The sequence below is a fragment of the Thermobia domestica genome, chromosome 6 (genome assembly GCF_964235325.1).
Source record: "Thermobia domestica chromosome 6, izTheDome1.hap1.1, whole genome shotgun sequence".
Classification (NCBI taxonomy): Eukaryota; Metazoa; Arthropoda; class Insecta; order Zygentoma; family Lepismatidae; genus Thermobia; species Thermobia domestica.
Genome location: NC_137459.1, coordinates 145,897,527 through 145,917,511, shown reverse-complemented (window position 1 = coordinate 145,917,511; position 19,985 = coordinate 145,897,527). Strand labels below are relative to the sequence as shown.

General features: G+C 35.7%; 1 protein-coding gene across 1 annotated transcript in view; it reads left to right on the top strand.

Moving 5' to 3' along the window:
• Sps1 (inactive selenide, water dikinase) overlaps positions 1-19,985 on the top strand; it is a 98,328-nt gene that overhangs the window by 13,126 nt on the left and 65,217 nt on the right. The window contains exon 2 of the mRNA XM_081762181.1: positions 14,432-14,536. Coding sequence (XP_081618307.1) covers positions 14,432-14,536 — 105 coding nt within the window. The remainder of the gene's footprint in view (positions 1-14,431; positions 14,537-19,985) is intronic.

Sequence of the window (19,985 nt, the reverse complement as noted above, 5' to 3'; positions counted from 1 at the left end):
TAAAACAAAAATAAAAAAGAAAAAAAAATAAAAAAAACGGGAAAGAAGAAAGTAATACTGAAACAATGGGAATGAACCTATTTGAGCTGATGGATGTTGATTGGAATCCAGCAATGTCAAGATTAACACTACAAGCGCATATCACGTGTTGTCCAAGGTCTTTGTAGATTGTTTGGCTTTAAGAACGAAATCAGACACTTGGCTCCTTTGTTTTCTTTTTAAAAAAGTCCAGCCACCCACGTCATAAATCACGTCCATCTGATGCGTTTTCCACACCATACGTGTCCCGTTTCGCCTTGACATAAACAAAATACATTCTCATGTATACACCCTTTCTATCAACGTTGAGTTGAGTTGATTATTAGTTTAACGTCCTTTTCAGTAGCGTGCCTATATGAGACAGAACCCACTGATTAACGTGGAATCCGAACCACATGAGCTCCTGTCGGGAATCGAACGCGGGTCTCCTATGCCAAAGGCATGTACGCTAACCGCTTAGCCACGAAATAGCTCTTCCTATTAACGTATTACTCTCCAAAATACTAGGTTTCTTTAATGCCACTTGTGTATAGTCAAGTGCTCCGATAGCACCCGGAAATGTATATTGTTCTTGCCACTCTGCCTTTGCTGTTTGTATATTACGCACACTTCCGGAAACAATCCATTTTCAGGTAGTCATAGACAGTACTTTGAGCCACACCAGAATCCCCTGACATTCCGACCTGGAATCCCGGATCACTCACGTAACGCAAGAAAACCAAGGGCACCGATTTCTCTGTAAATTTGGGGGGGGAGGGCATTCAGATGCAGAAGGTATATATATCAGGATTTTAAGACAAATTGCACTCTAATTATGCCAAATATTGTATATTCATAAATACAATAAGGGGTCCACATGAGCTTTGGGGGGCCCGGGCCCCCACAGGATCGGCGCCCTTGAAGAAAACCCGTATCTTTTCATCATTACGTAGTCCACCACCCCGAATTTCGGTTGATTCTCCTTTAAAAATGTTGTGCTAATCACTACATTTTCTTTCATAAACTTATAATGCTTTTTGTAATCTCCATTTGCAACATTTCTATGCAGTTTATAAGTTTTTCTACGTAGTAAAACAATCATATACTCTGCCATATTTCGCACGGAGTCACCTATTTAGCTTGCTCCACAAATTTGAAGAAGTTACTAGCATCACAGAGGAGTCTTTGATTTTTATTGATATCAAACGCGGAGTAGTTACTCGTCTCGAGAATAGAGGTGTGGTTACTTCAAAAGGGCGGGGCTTCTCCGAGGTCAGCCGAGACGACTAGTGCTCAGTTCTCTTTTTATTGATACCAATGCGAGTAACTACTTCAAAATTGGGCGTAATGAGTAACTTCTCCGTTTTATTGATATCACCCATTGATTCTAAGAAAAAGTTTTTAAAAAACATTTTCTTCTTAAAAAGTGCACAACGATCTTTCTCTTCCAGAAAGTAAAACTAAATATGGATTACTGGGAAACTTCGATATGCGAAAAACCTCAAGCAGTGAAATAGGCCGGCGGGCCGCATGTTTGACATGCCTGCTTTAAGTAGTATCATATAAATCTAAGTATTTCTCTTACGTTTAATTTTACTTTGTTTCAAAAAGAGGGTATTGAATATTTTGAAGTAAGAATACTACATACAATTTTGCTAGTTATTTGTGTAGTTTTTATGTATTTACTTTTAGGGTTGGCTGGTTTACACCAGCTGTTTTTTTTTATATATATATAACTAGTTTAAACCAAAAGTAAATAAAAACGAGAAATGCGAATCGTGTTTACTTCATGGGACGTTTCCACATATCAAACCATCTGCATTAGTTTTCTCCTTTTCACCTTTTAATCAAGGTATCCCATGTTGAATTCTCGGTCGAACCACAACCCTTCTTTTATGCGTAAATCAAGTAGCGGTTCGGATGTCACTTCTTGTCGCGAAAGTCTTCTTGATAACCTTGGTATTACGTAAAGATGCTAAGTCTAAACATATGAAACGAAACCAAATTGTATATTTCTGAATGCCTGTTGTTATATATATATATATATATATATATATACATACATACATACATACATACATACATACATACATACATACACAGGGTGTTTCAGATGAAACGTCCAGTGCTTATAAATCCGAAACGGCTGAGAATAAAAAGATGAAACAAAACTGAGATAGGAAAATGTCATAGAGCGCATCACATTGTGTAGTTGTGGTGACCCCCAGGGCCCTCCTTCAAGGGGGCCAACTTCAAATTTTCAAATGAGAACATGTATTGAATCATACCTCATTCAATAGTCCTTGAAATACGAAATAACTTTTGTAGGAAACAATTTTCGATTTGGGCCACCGTCTTCAAAATGGCCGCAAAAAGTCCCGTATCAGTTTGAAGTTAGCACCTGGGCCCCCTTGAAAGAGTGCTCTGGGGGTCTCCACAACAACACCATGTGATGTGCCCTATGACATTTTCCTATCTCAGTTTTTGTTTCATCTTTTTATTCTCAGCCATTTCGGATTTATAAGCACTGGACGTTTTATCTGATATAGGACCCACTTTTTGCGGCCATTTAAAAACGGTGGCCCAAATCGAAAATTGTTTCCTACAAAAGTTGTTTCGTTTTTCAAGTACTGTTGAATGAGGTATGATTCAATACGTGTTCCTATTTAAAAATTTGAAGTTGGCCCCCTTGAAGGAGGGCCCTGGGGGTCACCACAACACCACCATGTGATGTGCCCTATGACATTTTCCTATCTCAGTTTTTGTTTCGTTTTTTTATTCTCAGCCGTTTCGGATTTATAAGCACTGGACGTTTTATCTGAAACATCCTATATATATATATATATATATATATATATATATATATATATGAAAAAATACAAGGTTGCTTAAATATATTGATAGAAATGGGCAAAATTTATCGACTGCCTACGTAGCTTCCAATGTTAGCTTGGATTGGACTTTCAATGGTATCTACATAATAAATTTGTAATTTAATACCTCAGTTTTAGCGTACTGATTATGATACGTTGACCTTTAAGTTTTACATGCAGAGCAATAATAGGATTTTCCCGATGGCTAACGCGGAAGTTTCCCAATTTAAGAAATTTAATGATACGCTTATGTGATCTCCTCCAGCATAACCCCGTTATAGCATAATAACACCAAGGCGAAACAAACTTATTTCTTTCAATATGTAATATAAATACATAAAGCGAATTATTTAAACTAAAAAGCCTGGTTTAAACCCGCCGAAGAAACGGGTTTTTGGATTTTTCAAAAACAACCATGGTTCTTACCAACCATGCTTACTTTTGTATATTGAAGGTTAAAAATTCTTATAATATACATTGGTTAATCCTTTGGAATTCATAATGTAAATCAATATCAATATATATAATAAAATTAAGTGTGGTTTGTCCGTGCGTGCCACAAAGGCTCCGAAGCCAAGACCCGGAGCCCCATGGGAGTTACATGGTATTGTAGCCCTGTATTTCCTATCCATGAAGGTTTCGGTTCGGACCAGCAAGAGTCCTAGAGGGAGAAAACGCCCTAGCAACGGTGTTACTATGACAATGCGTCCATTTCTTTATTTTCAATTTCAATGTTTCTTTTCTTTCTACACAAATCATTCATTGAATATTCCAGGATGTTCCAGAAATATCAACAATCTTGGAAAATGTTAGGCTGTTTCAGAAGTTTCTCAAAGGTTCGAGAATTTTTAGGATGCTCTGGAACCTTCTAGAATGATCCAGGATGGTCTAGAATATTCCAGATTGTTCGAAATTGTGGAATGTGCCAGTATGATACATTATTTTCCTATAGGTTCGAAAATGTTTTAGAATGTGCACCACTAGGAAAGTACACATTAAGAATACGAGGTCATTGTTACTAAAGTTTACAGGTATCCTTAGCATTATGCTCAGGTTCTTCTCAATCTATTTAATGTTTTGAAAGGAAAATTGTGGAGTTGCGTCTAGATGATGGGAGCCAGACAACAGAACCTACCTTAACCCTTTATGGACGGAATTATTTTCCTGTTGAAGAAAAAAATTGTTTTCGGTATCAAGCTGTGATCCACACTGAAGACGCCAGGCTTCGCTACTTGTCAAATATAATCCTCGAAACGTAACGGATATGAAACGTTCGTCGTTTCGAATAAAAAAAATGCTCGGGCTTGCAATACAACAATGCGTTGAAACGTTACAAATTTGTTTTCGTCGTCCATATCGGGTTAACCTAACCGAATCCGAGCTACTACTACTAGCACCTGGGTGGATTGATTTAAATCAGTCTGATTTAAATCACGATTTAAATCAAGATTTAAATCACTTGATTTTTTAAATAAAAATCGCTGATTTAAATCAAATTCCGAAATAAAATAATTTAAAGTGAAAATAAGTAAAAATCCCGTTTCTGTTGTATTATTTCGGTTATGGAAGTTAATAATTATAATACAATGAGACTCAAATGTACAGTATGTACAGCATAGTATGAAAACGTGTCATGCACAGGATGATTAGAGGAAATCCCGTTTTGAACGGGCAACGGAGCAATACTGCTTTCTTTCCTTCGTAACAATGGGTTTGGGTTTTTAAATCGTTAACTATTCCAACGGGGAAATCACCATCGACATTTGAGACGAAAATTCTTTGGCGTGCGCGTCTGCTTGTTTGTTCCCAGATAATAGGGCGTATATAGAGGGGTCCTATCCCCTCTCCGATTTTTTTTAAAGATTTATAATTTTAGGTGAAATTTATGTATTTCGTACCTCAAGCTAGTTCCATTTTTTTTTAAAAAATATGCCCCTACCAAATATCAGTAACTTTTTATGAAAAAAAGTGACATTTCATAAATGTTGCTATACTTTTTCCTTAATGCTTAACCTTTTAAATTATATTACCAATTTTTATCCTATTAAAAATCGAATCTTCATTATTCGATTAAAAAAGTACCAATGAACCTTTTTACTTCGTTTTTTTTTCCGTTTTTTCAAGACTGAAGGCACTGTAGTATATGTTACATATGCTTTCATGCCTTTCTGCGTCGAGACATAGTGTGTGATGACATCATAAATTTAAAAAGATATTTTTTATGCCTATTATTATTATTCTTCGGCAGGCTTACATTTTGCATTCAAAAGACTGAAAGTTTGCACACTTGTTCTGTGCACCCCTTAGTATTTTTCAGATGTTTTCAGATCTCTGCGTGAAAACAGGGAGGTCCAGAGGGAAAATGTAAATAATAATAATAATAATAAATAAAATAATAAAAGCTTTTTCCGCGATTCAGATGGAGACATATGAACGGTACCGTTTGAAACGCTGTTCTATTCTGAAGAGAATGACGTACAAACAATGATCCTAGGATAAATAGGGATGTTTCAGGATACTGTTGCCTGAGATCCTGTTTTATAAGGGAATCTGGGGATTTGGGAGATATTTTTCGCGTGCTTACATTTGCACCTAGAAAATTGAAATTTTGCACATTTATTCAATGCACCCGTTAGTATTTTTCAGTGTTTCAGATCTCTACCTTAAAACAGGGGGTTGGTTCAGAGGGGTAAAAAGTAAAAAAGGATATTTTTTTTTTAACAGAAAATCTCTTTTTTCTTGATTTTTCCGCCTCAGATACACCATGGAGACATTTGAATGATACGATTGAAAATCTTCTTTATTCTGAAGAGAATAATATACAAATCACGACCCTAGGATAAATAGAGATGTCTGAGAAAATTTCTATATTACATGCGTGTTATCTGGGACATAGTGGGGATGTTCTTAGCTCATTGTTAAATATTTTCCCCGCCCTTACTATTCAAGATAGCTTGAAATTTTATACACACATTTAGTACACCCCTTAGTATTTCCCAGTTCATTTTGAGATATGTGCGTTAACACAAGGGACTCCAGAGGGGATCAAAATTTTTAAAAAAAGTCAGAAAAAAACACTTTCAAAATTTCCCGCTTCAGGGGCATGATAGGGAAATCTGAATGTTACCGTTTCAGAAGCTGTTCTATTCTGAAGAGAATTAGGTATGAACCATGATCCTAGGATAAATAGGGATGATGATGTAGCTGCTTGACTGAAAGTCTATAATTTTCCTTTTAAAAAAGCCATAATTTAAAAGGGTTAAGAAACAATGATTGGGATTAACAGAGGTTAACAATTGGGGATTAATTCAAAATTCAATCCTAATACTTTCACTTAAATGGCATAATTAGCATTTAATACTAATTCCTAATGCTTTTTCTTCAGTTCGCGACTTGTAATTTACGAGGAGAAAGATTTGATTTAAATCAAAAAAATCGATTTAAATCAAAAAAATCAACAAATGTTTTTTTTTAAAAAAATCATGATTTTTTTTCCACCCTGACTAGCACTACTTACTGCTACTACCAACTACCACTACTAGTTCTATTACTACTGCTACCGCTGTTACTACCAACTCCTACTATTACTATTTGTACTATTACTACTACTCAGGGTGGATTGCTTTAAGGTTGGTGTAAAGGGACAAGTTTTGGCAATAGATGTCACTACGGTCTTCGTATCTCTCCCATGTATTTTTTACCTTTCACGAAAATTTACAATTTCTTTTATAGATTGTAACCTAGAGACTTCAAATTTTTAGAGAAGGAACTTCATAACCTATTAAAGGGAACAATCCGTGCCGATTTTTTATTTAGAATTTTCTTCATTGTTGAAACAGTTTCATTGTTAACGGTTAGGATATCCATGTCAACAATCAAGCTATTCAACAACGAAGAAAATTACAAATAAAAAAATCGGCACGGATTGTTGCCTTCGATAGGTTATGAAGTTCCTTCTCTCAAAGTTTGAAGTCTGTAAGTTGAAATTTATAAGAGAAATTGTGAATTTTTCTGAAAGGTAAAAAATACATGACAGAGATACGAAGACTGTAGTGACATCTATCGGCAAAACTTGTCCCTTGACACCAACCTTAAATCACTTGATTTTTTAATAAAAATCGTTTATTTAAATCAAATTCCGAAATAAAATAATTTAAAGTGAAAATAAGTAAAACCCGTTTCTGTTCTGTTATTTCGGTTACGGATGTTACCGAATAATACAATCGTCATAATACAATGAGACTCAAATGTACAATATGTACAGCATAGTATGAAAAGAAGTGTCATGCACAGGATGATTAAACAAAATTTCCTTTTTGAACAGGTAACGGTGCAATCCTGCTTTCTTCTCTTCGTAAGGATGGGTTTGGGTTTTTAAATCGTTAACTATTCCAACGGGGAAATCACCACCGACATTTAAGACTAAAATTCTTTCGTGTGCGCGTCTGCTTGTTTGAGTTTAGTAAAGATAAAGGTTAGATAACAATAGATAAAGTTTACCCTAACGTTGTTCAAAATTATACAAATTCAAATTGGTAATTTAAGAGCCATTCTAGCACTAAGAAATGATGTCGGCGATATTAATTTAAAAATTCAAAACAAGATCCCTGCCGAGGATCGAATATATAAATCAATTGATTCTGTGGTTAATGAAAATGAAGGTGTCAACTTTCCCATTGAATTTTTGAATTCAGTGCAAGTGCCAGGAATGCCTTTACATTGTTTTAAGCAAAAATAATGTCAGGAAAGGATAAAGGAAAAAAACAGTATTTATTCCAAGGATTCCTCTCATGTCTACTGAACTGCCGTTTCAATTCAAAAGACTGCAATTTCCAGTAAGATTAGCATTCAGCATCACTATAAATATGGCAAAAGGATAAACTTTTACATATTGTGGTATTAACTTAAAAGAATCATGCTTTTCTCACTGTCAGTTACATGTAGCTTGCTCTAGAGTGGGAAATCCAAAGAATTTATATATCGATTCACCAAATAAGAAAAAAAATGTAGTTTATACGCAAGTATTGTAATAAAAAATCTTAGTTAAGTATGAAATAAATATGAAAATAACATTAAATACAAACTAGACTTTCCTTTCACTACAATTCTCTTCATTCGAATTTAATAGAATTATTGTTGCTTTTCTTTGTAAATGAATTTCCGTTCACCAAACTTTCCATTCTTGCATAACCGAGCACTTTCTGCATAAAAGTACGAATCAGTCACAAATCAATTTATAGCGAGTCACCTATCTTCTATAAACATATTTCCCCCGTGGGAAATACGGACATTTCAGCTAGTATGTTAAGAAGTAAAATCGTTTGAAATATCTTTTCGAAATTCATGGTTTATATTCGAGGTTTTATATTATCGGCATCAATCAATAATTGGCTTTTGTGTTTAAAAAAAAAAAAAAAAAAAAGCGAAACAGTCTGCTTTATCAATTTAAAGCAGGATTTTCAAAAAGGCCCAAAATTAACCAAACCAAAAAGTGAAGCAATTTTTTTTCTCAGAAAAGCAGTTTTTTTTTTTTTCCGAGCCCTTGCATTGCTAGTATTAGGTCCCTACTTTGATACAAACTAGTGCTAAATGGAGTTAGTGGTGGACAAGCAGCATGTGCGTGTTGTTTAATCAGGATTATTCCGCTTCCTCCAACTTATCTAATCTTTTGTTGGACCCATCTTGACTAACAGGGTAGCACACTCATCTGTTTACTGTAATGGTTATACGTGGACGTTGATGGGTCGTCTGGTTGCGTGTTATCAGCGAAATTCTATCTCGGAACGGCGGAGAGATGTATGTTGCTTCTGAAGAGAAGGACTTTTTCCTGGTAGTCTTATTTTAGTAGGAATAAATATGTGCAAACATCTGGGTCTTATTGTGAAATCTGGATCGAAAATGAGCATAAAATTAGAACGCTTGGAAAAGATTAAGAATATTGAATTAATGTAAATACTGAAATAACAAAAACAATGATTGTAAGGGGGAGCTGTAACAAGGATTATAGTTAAAAGTAGAGATGCAAGGGCTCGAAAAAAAACTGTTTTTTCTGCTTCGCTTTTTTACTTGGGAAATTTTGGGCTTTTTTCAAAATTCTGCTTTAAATTGATAAAGCACATTTTGTTTTGCTTCTCTATAACACAAAAAGTCATTTAATTAGTGGTTGATGCCGATAATAATATAAAACCTCGAAAAGAAACCATGAATTTCGAAAAGATATTTCATACAATTTTACTTCAACATATTTACATTACGAATTCCAAAGGATTAACCAATGTATATAATTTTTAAACCTCCTATATACAAAAGTAAGCAGGGTTGGCAAGAACCATGGTTGTTTTTAAAAATGCCAAAAACCCGTTTTTTGTGGGGAGTTTAAACCAGTTTTTTTGATTTAGATATTTTGCTTTACGTATTTATATTACATATTCACAGAAATAAGTTCGTTTCACCTTGGTGTTATTATGCAATAACGGGGTTACGCTGGAAGAGGTGCCATAAGCTTAAAGAAGTCCGGTCAGTAAATTTCTTAAATTGAGGAACTCCTGGCCTAGCCATCGGGAAAATCCCGTCATTACTTTAAATATAAAACAATAACGGGAAAATCCTGTTATTGCTTTCCATGTAAAATTTAAAGGTCAACGTATCATCAGTACGCTAAAACAGGTATTAAATTACAAATTTAGTATGTAGGTATAATTGAAAGTCCAATCCAAGCTAATGTTGGAAGCTACGTAGGCAATCGATAAATTTTGCCAATTTCTATCATATATTTAAGCAACCTTGGCTTCTTCATAAAACAGCGGTCATTCAGGCATGCAGAAATATACAATTTGGTTTCGTTTCATATGTTTAGGCTTAACATCCCTACGTAATACCGAGGTTATCAAGACGACTTTCGCTTAAAGTGATATCCGAACCGCTACTTGGTTTACACATGAAAGAAGGGTTGTGGTTCGACCGAGAATTGAACATGGGACACCTTGATTAAGAGGTGAAAAGGAAATAAAACTAATGCAGATGGTTTGATATGTGGAAAAGTCGCCATGAAGTTCATACGATTCGCACTTTTCGTTCTTTTTATTTTTTGGTTTAAACCAGTTATTAAAGAATAAAAAAAAACAGCTGGTGTAAACCAGCCAGCCCTAAAAGTAAACACTTCTTTTTTTAAAAAAAACAAATAGCTAGCAAAGTTGTATGTAGTACTTTTACTTTAAAATATTCCATACCCTCTTTTTGAAACAAAATAAAATAAAACATAAGAGAAATAGTTAGATTTATATGATACACTTAAAGGCTTTGATACGATACACATCTAGAGCTTTTGGTTCTGTTTATTCTTGAAATTCTAGTTAAGTTTTATATAACCACCATCACGGTTTACCCAATTCTCAAGTTTTCTGAATTTTTAACAAGAGGATTCAACATACCATTACGGAACTCTTCCCCCCCCCCCAAAAAAAAAATGAGTACGGAATATATTTAAGTTAAGCAAAATACAACTGCACAACAAACATGACTGAGTGGTTAGCTTTTGCGCTTCTATCGGGAAGTCCGTAATTGAACCCAGCATTCGACCATTCTGGCAAAGCTTTTCTTCATTCCATCTGTCAATGTAGGAATAGTGCATGTACTGAGAGTTAGCCGACTTCCTTTCTTATTGTTTTTAAATAGTTATTATTACTAATTACCAGCTGTGACGGTTTTGCGAAGGTTAGGGGGGCGGTTTTTCCGACTGAAGCCTGTTCGCCAAAGTTACGGAATGTTTAAAACAAACGAAATGTCTGTTAGTTATGCCTGTACTCAACTTCAAGCACCTCCCAAATAAAATTAGGACTTTTTAGAAAACGAAACAATCAGAAACCTCTCCCAAAGTACTTTTCTAAATCAGCTACTGATTATTTGTATAAATTAGTATTCAAGGTTGTATATGGAAAATTACTGCTAAATCATTGCACAGCTACAGTATAACAGAAATGCGGAAGTACGTTTTGACGGATATATAGAAAAACGTAAGCTTAACTTCTGCGCTAGAAGCTAGAGTACCGATACTAAGCTCTTAGAAATGAAACACGGATGTCAAACTAAAATGATCTAGAGAAGAGAAAATTGTCGATAACTCAAAATAAAGTTAAATAGCCTCTAAAATTGTCCTCAAATACTACATTCTTCATGTTAGCTTTAATTCATAAAACATGTGCTCCATCCATCTTGATTGTTAATTTCAGAGCGAAATATGGCATTTAGATCATGGAATTCTTATCTAACTATAGAATATACTATAAGAAAGCTATTTAGATAGAACAATTATGAAAATGAAAAAAGCCGAAATTTCCAAATTTCTAATTTTTCCCCCCAAAAAGCCGGCTTTTTATGTGAAAAAAAATCGATTTAAAAAAGCCGGCTTTTTTGCATCTCTAGTATTTGAATAGCTAGTGCAGACTAATTCAAACTAAAAACAAGAATAGGGATGACAATATACTTCTTTAAGAAGAAAATCGTATTTTGTAAATGACTAAGTAAAGAACTGAGAGAAGACTGATCGAATTTTTCATGTATATGTGTACTGTACGGAGCAGGAACTTGGACATGACAAACCAAGAAAAAAAAAAATTATACGTGCTTGCAAAATGTGTATGTGGAGAGCGAGAAAATTAGCTGGGTCGAATGGCAAATCAGTGAGGAAGTGTTAGGAATAGTAAAGTAGGAAGAATCAGTGTTGAATGCAGATTTTAAAAAATAGCAGTAGAGACTAGTCAGGATATTGTTCTAGAAAAATGAAAATGAAATGAAATCTTTTGAGTTTTACGTCCCACGGTTATACCGGTTAGGCTAAAGGAGACGGTGAAGATGAGAAATGGATGAAAAGGTGTAATGAAGAAAGTGGGAGGAAACGGGAGAACCTCGAGGAAACCCACGCACACGATATTTGTTCACGACAAAGTTCACTTGGCGAGGGCTGGGATCGAACTCGGGACCCCAAGCACCAGAGTTGGACGCTCTATTCGAGAAAAAGGATTCTTAAAGTATCTGATAGAACATATGATGGTAGGACAAGAGGGAGAAACATTTAGCTGAGTATTACTTTCGATCAGTAGTTCTCAAAGTGGGGTCCGTGGGACCTAGCCAGGGGGTCCGCGACGTCTATAAATTGAAACGTGTTGTAATAAACTGGAGCTCACAGCTTTATGCACGAAGAATGTTTTTTTTCAGTTACTAAAAACAAAGCAATTAGAAATTATACATACGTTTGTATATTTAAATATTTTCCTACTTTACTAAAATTCTGCTCTGAAGCTGGTCAACCGTTGTATAGGACTGCTTAAAGTGAGAGAAATTCCCTTTTTGTTAAGACACTTTTTCTAAAGCAGTTGCACGTTAACTGTACGCCGCCTCGGAATTTTATGGAATTCATATTCAAGTGGCGGAAAACTCCCACCACTACTACCAATTCCATATATTTTTTTTTTTTGTTTTTGAAAAAGAAGTAAATGTTAGTCATCCCTATGCTCATAAAAGTGGGATTTAAAAATAAATTAAAAAAAAAAAATGTTCCTAAATCCGTCGCAGCGAGTAACTCTTGACTCAAATTTGTTTGGACCTAACATTGGTGGTGACTAAAGTTATTCCAGATTTCAATGCAATTATGAGAGAGAGAAAAAAACAGAATTTCATTCTTCACATTAGTGATCCCACATTTGAGAACATTGTTTATCAAGTGGATTTTTCAGTCTTGAAAGTTACTGTATTTTCAATTGCAATTTCGTTCACTATGGAACAATCACGTATCTTCACAGGAAATTACTTTTTTCATTATTTTTCTTGATCTTTTTTCTTGTCACCGGTAATTCTAATTAGTATATATTTTTAATACCATGTGAGATTTTAGATAACATTGCAAGGGGGTACGCAGATCACTTCCCGAATGAACAGGGGGTTCGCGTTATCGGAGAGTTTGAGAACCACTGCTTTACATTATTGAAGTTTCATAATTTGCAGGAAGTGACTTGCTCGAGATGACAATATTATGATAATCATTATTGTTTCGCAAGGTTTTCCCATATATTTGATTTCTATATGATTACTTGTCACTAGTTATTATACACTCTGAGAGATATATTTTCCTTCTCAAAATACTTTTGATACCATTGCACGTGCCCAAGTGTAAGAGTTTTTGAAGATACTTCAGGATAGGTGATATTGCCTTTGTTAGGCTACATGCACGAACTGTGTGCTTGTTGTCCCCCCTCCTGTCTATTCCTGACTGTGTTTACGAAAATATTTCTGCTTGTTTTCCGTGTTAAGAATTGTATTTGTCATTGTATTATTAAAGAACCAATTCCACACTCGAGCAGTGCTATCAAGAATTGATTTACTATTTTCAGCAGATATGCTTAAATTCAAGGGAAAATATCTGTTCGAGTGTACACTCCACTAAGTTTTAATTTTATTGTAATATCAATTAATCAAGTTGCTGACTGGTAATTCAAATATGTACACTTTTGGGTACCCTTTGTATTGGATAAACTTAACTACTTTAAGTAAATTTACTATGCACTTCCGTGCATGTTGTCAGAATACATTCATGTTTTTGAGAGCTTACTCTGGATAAACCATAAAATATGTACATAACCTGCATATAAATAACTGCTTTAATCCATTCAATTTTCAAAAGTTGCATAGTTGTAATTTTTGAGCAATGGCGTAATTTGTTTAAAGAAAGAAAGAAAGAAAAAAAAAAAAAAAAAAAAAGAAACCGTTAAATTTGCTTTGTATGCCCATTAATGTTTGACAGTATAACTTTGTGCAATGTCTTAGGATCTTCTCAAAGAGCAGAAACTTAGCTTTCATTTGACACCTGGATAAGCCCAATAACTTGAGAAAAATAAGGATGTTATGATAATTTTAGTTCCACGATGCTAAGTAAGGGAATGTGAAATTGGCACAAAAGTCACCTTTTTCAAAAGTTTCTTCCCGGTCCATTTCTCATCCAAAAACTCGGAAGAAATTAATTTACCATAATTTCATCGGTATTTATGTATGGAAAAATATTGAGGAGAATATGAGACATTGACGCATGTTGCCCTAAGTGAATTGACATGGAATGACCCATTGTGACTTGGTGACTCACATGAAGTACTGAGATCATTAGTTTCCTTTGTGTTAGGGAAATCATCGAATACAAACGGTCAATTTGTGATTTTCTAAAACGTGGCTTAATCGAAGAAGAAAATGAATCATAAAATCAGAAATTAATTGCAATTGAATCACTGAATTGAATTGCGGTTACTTTCCACAGCAATTACTTTCAATCGATTGTTTAATTGCAATTGATTCTCATTGACTAATGCCCAACTGCATTTTACAATTGACCATTACTTCCATTGTAATTTGCCCAGCACTGACTGGACTTTGCAGGTATTCTACATGTTTTTGTATCTGTATTTAGGATAAGTTGTCCTTATAGAATTTTGACTCCTAGTGCTTTTTTTATATACTTGAAATTTCGTGGCTAAATGTTCCTTTTTTTTTTCCCTTAGGAATTGGTATGGATTCCTCCGTGACTCCACTGCGGCATGGCGGCTTATCATTGGTTCAGACGACAGATTTTCTTTATCCTCTGGTGGATGATCCTTACATTATGGGTAAGATATATTCATTGTCTTATGTACTACAATTAGTCTTCCATATTCTGAACATGTCAACTGAAAATGTCAAGTTGTCACTGTTTAGTATTGTCAATAATCTTGCCATGACTAGGTCCTCTGCGTACGAATCTGTTAAATTAGTGATTTGTTCTAAAAATTACTTTTCTTTTAACATGTCCTTTAGGGTCTGAAACGAAATTCCTCATTGAAAGCTGTGCTATTATGTAATTTTTATATGAAAGGACCTGTTATTTCTGGCGTTAACTAAAGTGCGTCTTCGGTATAAGCATAGTTTTGTAATTTTAAGTTGGATACCGTGTTTAAAAGATTATACTCTTGTTTGCCTTGTTATCGTGGTCTGTAAAGTGAAAATACCGCAAAATATACGTAAACGAAGAAAGTAGAAGCTAGGCTTCGGGACAAATAACTCGCACGTACTTCTATTTTAACAGTAATGCGTGCTTGTGGATTGGCCCTGTTTGATACATACTTTCTCGAAATGAGACAAATGTTTCGAAGTTTTCAACAGGAAAGATAAAAGAAAGAAAGAAAAAAAAAACTGGTTGATGTAATTTTTGCTTTAGGTTTGATACTTCAATTGCTACGTGACTAGTATTTTCTTAGTACATTTTGTGATAAATTATTCCTACGAATTGTCTCCAATAGTATTGATAATAGGCAGTGTGAATGTAGTGTATGTGGGATGGCATTTTTTCTCTAGACTTGGTCTGGTTATTACCTGTGTGGTAAAATATAATGAAAGCTTTAAAGTTGCCAGGAGAATCGTTCAATTGCGTGATTATAATCCCAAATCAATCATGTAGTAATTGTTCTATAGTAGTTCTCTAGCTACCAACTATATTTTTAAAAGTATGGTGAACCTTAAACTAAGCTGGGACTATTGTGCGGGACCTGGCAAACAACTTTTATCGCTATGATATTTCGTTAGACAACGGTAGTAGATGGTTTTGGCACTATCGTTGTTGCACATTTACGATATACATGTAAGCCATGAATGTGCTGCAAAATTCCAATATATATATATATTATGTTAGGTGGGTAAACTTAGTTTCGAAGCAAATATTGGCGAAAAATTAATCACCTAATATAGTTGTTCAGTTACTGTACAATGCGTGGTTTTAAAATTATTCTTCTAAGCCTTTTTTCCCCAGTTAGCTGTGGTGGTCGTTGTGCATCGCTGTCCTCCGCCTGTTTCTATCTCGTCATTTGCGCTGAGACCACACTGCACCATATCGTTCTTAATGCAGTATCCCCACTTTGGTCATTGGCTCTCGTTTCGTATTCAGTTATGTAGCATCCACCCGGTGAGCTGCATATTCCAGAGGTCTTACATGCCCAAACCATCTGTCTGTTTTTTTGTTTTATATATATATATATATATATATATATATATATATACCATGGCTCTCACTACTAAAATCACTGCATCTGAACCATACTTCTTGCATTATGCTGCGCTTCGCAGTCTTCCTCTCACTGGTAAAGAGCGTCATTTAGACTTTGGTAATCGTATCTGGATTGAAAGATCCTTTCCTACTGCCTGGAGCGAAACTTGTGTTGTTCTTATCCTGAAATCTGGGAAATTGTCTACCTACAGTTCCAGTTATAGGTCAATTACCTTAACCAGCTCTTATGCAAGTTACTGGAGAAAATTATCAATGCACATTTAGTGTTGTATTTGGAAACTATGTTGCTTTGCAATCCCTGTGTAGTTTCAGAAAATTCTGTTTCCTTACATGCTAATGTTGAAAGTACAGTTTAGGATGCTTTTCGCCATCGCCAATATCTGATGACCATCTTTGATCTTCGACAGGATTTTGACACGACTTGGCTTTATAGTACTTTACGTCTGCTACTTGGGGGGGGGGGGGAGCGGTACGAGGCCTACACCAGTTTCTTGTAGGATCCATACTCTCCGACCGCTTCTAGCAAGAAAATCTCGTTGCACGAGGTAGTGTCTGAAGTGAGTCGGGTGTGGCGATAAACGGTGCTGTATTACAAAAATCTCCCGTTCATGGATTGTTGCATGTGGACGTCCTGGTAATTTATTGCCGCTCTTGTGCTCTGTGTTACGTTCTACAATTACAACTCACTCTGCAGGCTTTTCACGTTGGTCAACGACCATTAGATTTCTTTCTCCATCGACAAGACTGTCCACTTTGTCCTTTACGCAATTGCACAGATAATCCAGATCATTATCTGAGTCGCACATGCTTGAGTTTCGTTAACATCCGATTTCTAAGCCTTCAATTGGATCATCGGGTGTCTTGGGCAGTCGAGCTATGAGAGCTAAAATATTCCTGTCTACGAGCGCTCAATCTTAAATTGTTCCATATTTCTTGAGGTGCCCATTGCATTATTCTACGACTGTATCGTATCCTAATTAAAAGTTGGACTATGTATGCACTGCTTATGGATCCACTGCTGAGTACATAACCCAAACTGAACACTGCCTATCATCTTGGCATACGTTTGGTTACTGGTGCATTCCGTACCAGTCCTATTTCTAACTTGTATGTTGAAGTACACAAGCCATCCTTAACTCATCGCCGTTATAGGCTGATGCACTACTAGTTCGCTCATCTAAAATCAATGCCTCACATCCTTCATCTTTTACACTGGAAGCTGCAGAGCGCTATACCCTGGCAGGTGAACGATGATTTCTGATAGCTTTGCACAAGGCCACGGCGAGCGAACAGAAGACAGCAGGTCAACCAGTCTTAGTCTCAGAAACTGTCGCGTCTCCATGGTAAGCACCGCACATTGTCAAACTTTCACTCACCCCCTCTCACCCTCAACGAGGAAGCAGATGATTCTCCCCTTGCGCGAGAAGCACATGGGAATACCGCACTCCTTAGTCGTCTTCGCGTTCTGAGCTGTCAGAAATCATAGTTCGCCGGCCAGGGTATAGCAACGATACCTGACACATCCAAACACACTCAAGCGTTTTGGAATTTGTGTTCTGGGTCTTTTGGGTGACCTTGGAGTCGCAGTTCCTCTTCATGTCAGTTTGGTTTTCTATCTTGTGTTGATTTAAAAAATCGCATTTATTTCGCTTTCTACATGCTTGTAATGGCAGTGTAAAGCTTTGAAGAAGTGTTGTCTAAAAGAAGTAAAATTTTTCACTCGCAGGGGGCATAGTTTTCAGTTTTTACGAAGTTTACAAAAATTTGTCGCAGTATTGCCGTATCCAGCTTGGAAAATGGAATAAGATTCTTTCCTCGCAAAGGATGGCTTTCGTTGGAATCGTCTTTCTTGATACTTCCATCCCGCTTAACTAATTCGACACAGCTAACCACTTCCCAGTAGTATGTAGCCTGTGCATTTGTTTTCGAAAGGAATGGTTGAGTTACACTACAGTGTTGTCAATCGGGCAATTTCTTATGCAAAGGGACGCAGGATTAGCGAAAATGCTGATTACTGAGAGCACTTTTATTTTTGTATTTCAGTATATTACATGCCGTTGTTTGCGTGGTACTGGAGTTGCAACTAAAAATACATTCGAACAGTACAGATTCAGTCACAATGCCATATACGGCAACACAAATTGAACACAAGAACCTGCAGTGACGTACACAGAACGCTATAATTGGGACGTTCAGGTATTTCAAGTTCATACGGTATGCCTTTCATCTGTACAATACAGTACAGGGCATAGTACACACACAATTTTAAATTCTTTACCCAGTAAAGCGGTTTTGGAACGTAATTCAAAATTTCATATAGTGTTGGTATGGAGTCAATACTGTTGAATGATGACAAAAGATTACCGAAAGTAATGTGTGTATTTGTGAAGATGCAACAGTAATTATCATACTATGATCGATTACCCACTTCACTGGGTTAAAAATGCACAACTCCTTATCTAGTCTGTTTGGTATCCGTGAAATATGCTGTTTTCTTTTTAGTAGCATGGATTTAAATGGCATCGACAATATCAGTAATCATCTCAGCGACCGCGAAAACTGTGGATTCGATATTAATATCGATCATTTTTAAATCTCTCTCCTAAGTTGCACCGTCAAAGTGATGATAACCATTACAGGTCCAAACTTCATCTGTGTTGAAAATTTGATCGAAATCGGTTGGGCGGTTCAAGAGTTAAGTCACAATAGACAATTTTTTTCTTTTTTTTTTTAATGCAGTGTGGTCCAAAAATTGGTATAGTCTCGTACTGACCGGCTCATGGCATTCTATGTAATTTACTTATTGTTATCCATACGAGAAGTGACTTGAGTTTTCTATATTATTGGTTTTTAATCTCTTTTTACTAATACCTTAAACTTAGAACAAGCAGAAGCAAATAAACTAATTTCTTAATTTGTCATACTTTGTGGGACTGTATGACTACTTTTGGGTCACCCTGTATATCTCCCCCTTCCCAATCCCATACTTTGTACCGTCAAAGTGAAACAAGTGGCTTATCTGTGAGTACATTGCGGAGAGTATCTTGCAAAATAACAAAATATCAACGTAAAAGTTATAGGAAATCGGGCGGCGAAAGTTTCTACTAAAACTCTCAGTAAGTAGCTGAGTATAGAATTGTCTAAAGTGTGGATGAACATCCCCATTTCATTGTTTTTCCTTTAGTTTAATTTTACAGGAGCAAAAAAACAAGGAATTGATAGGCGTTTAAACAAAATATTGGCCTGAAAATAACCCGCACAGAGCCTACCGCGTACTGTGAACGTTAAGGATGAAAAACTAGTAAAGAGTACAAGAAGTTTACTCAGTGAATTCGAGAATCGCTTTGGAATATGAAAAATAGGAAGCTACTTAGGCAAGTAATGTACCTGTTCGAAGAATTTGTGGTCTCAAGGAGTAAAAAGACTGCTTTGTATGTGCTGGAAATATAATTATACCAGGATTACCAGATTTTGTAGACGAATCATCCATTTGAAAAGTAGTTATTCATTTTTAAAGACAACATAACTAACTAATTTATAAATCTACTTTTGTATTTGTGCGATTTTTATTCTTCCGATTGGTTTAATCCATGCGGTTGCTTGACGCCGCGGATTCACTAGTGCCGTTTTCACTTCGCTTGTCTGCTGACGCTACTGGTAATCGTGGAGAAGGGGGTACATCAAAGCAGTGTTATCGACCAATCGGTGGAGTTTTGTAATCGAATGAAATAGAGCTAGTGGGCAGGGCCGGATTTAGGCATGGGCTCGGGACCAGGGCTTCAAATTTCGAGGGTCGGCAGTTTTTTTTAAAAAAAAAAAAACATAAAACTATTGAAAATACATATTTCATCAATGACTGAATAAAATAAGCGAAAGCAATTTTTTTAATGACTGACTACGATAATGTAGCAGATTAGGATCTGGCGCGGCAGAATATTATCATATCTCAATATCATTTTTTGACTTGTTACAAGAACTATAATTTTTTTCATCCTCGACCCATCGATGGAATATTTTAG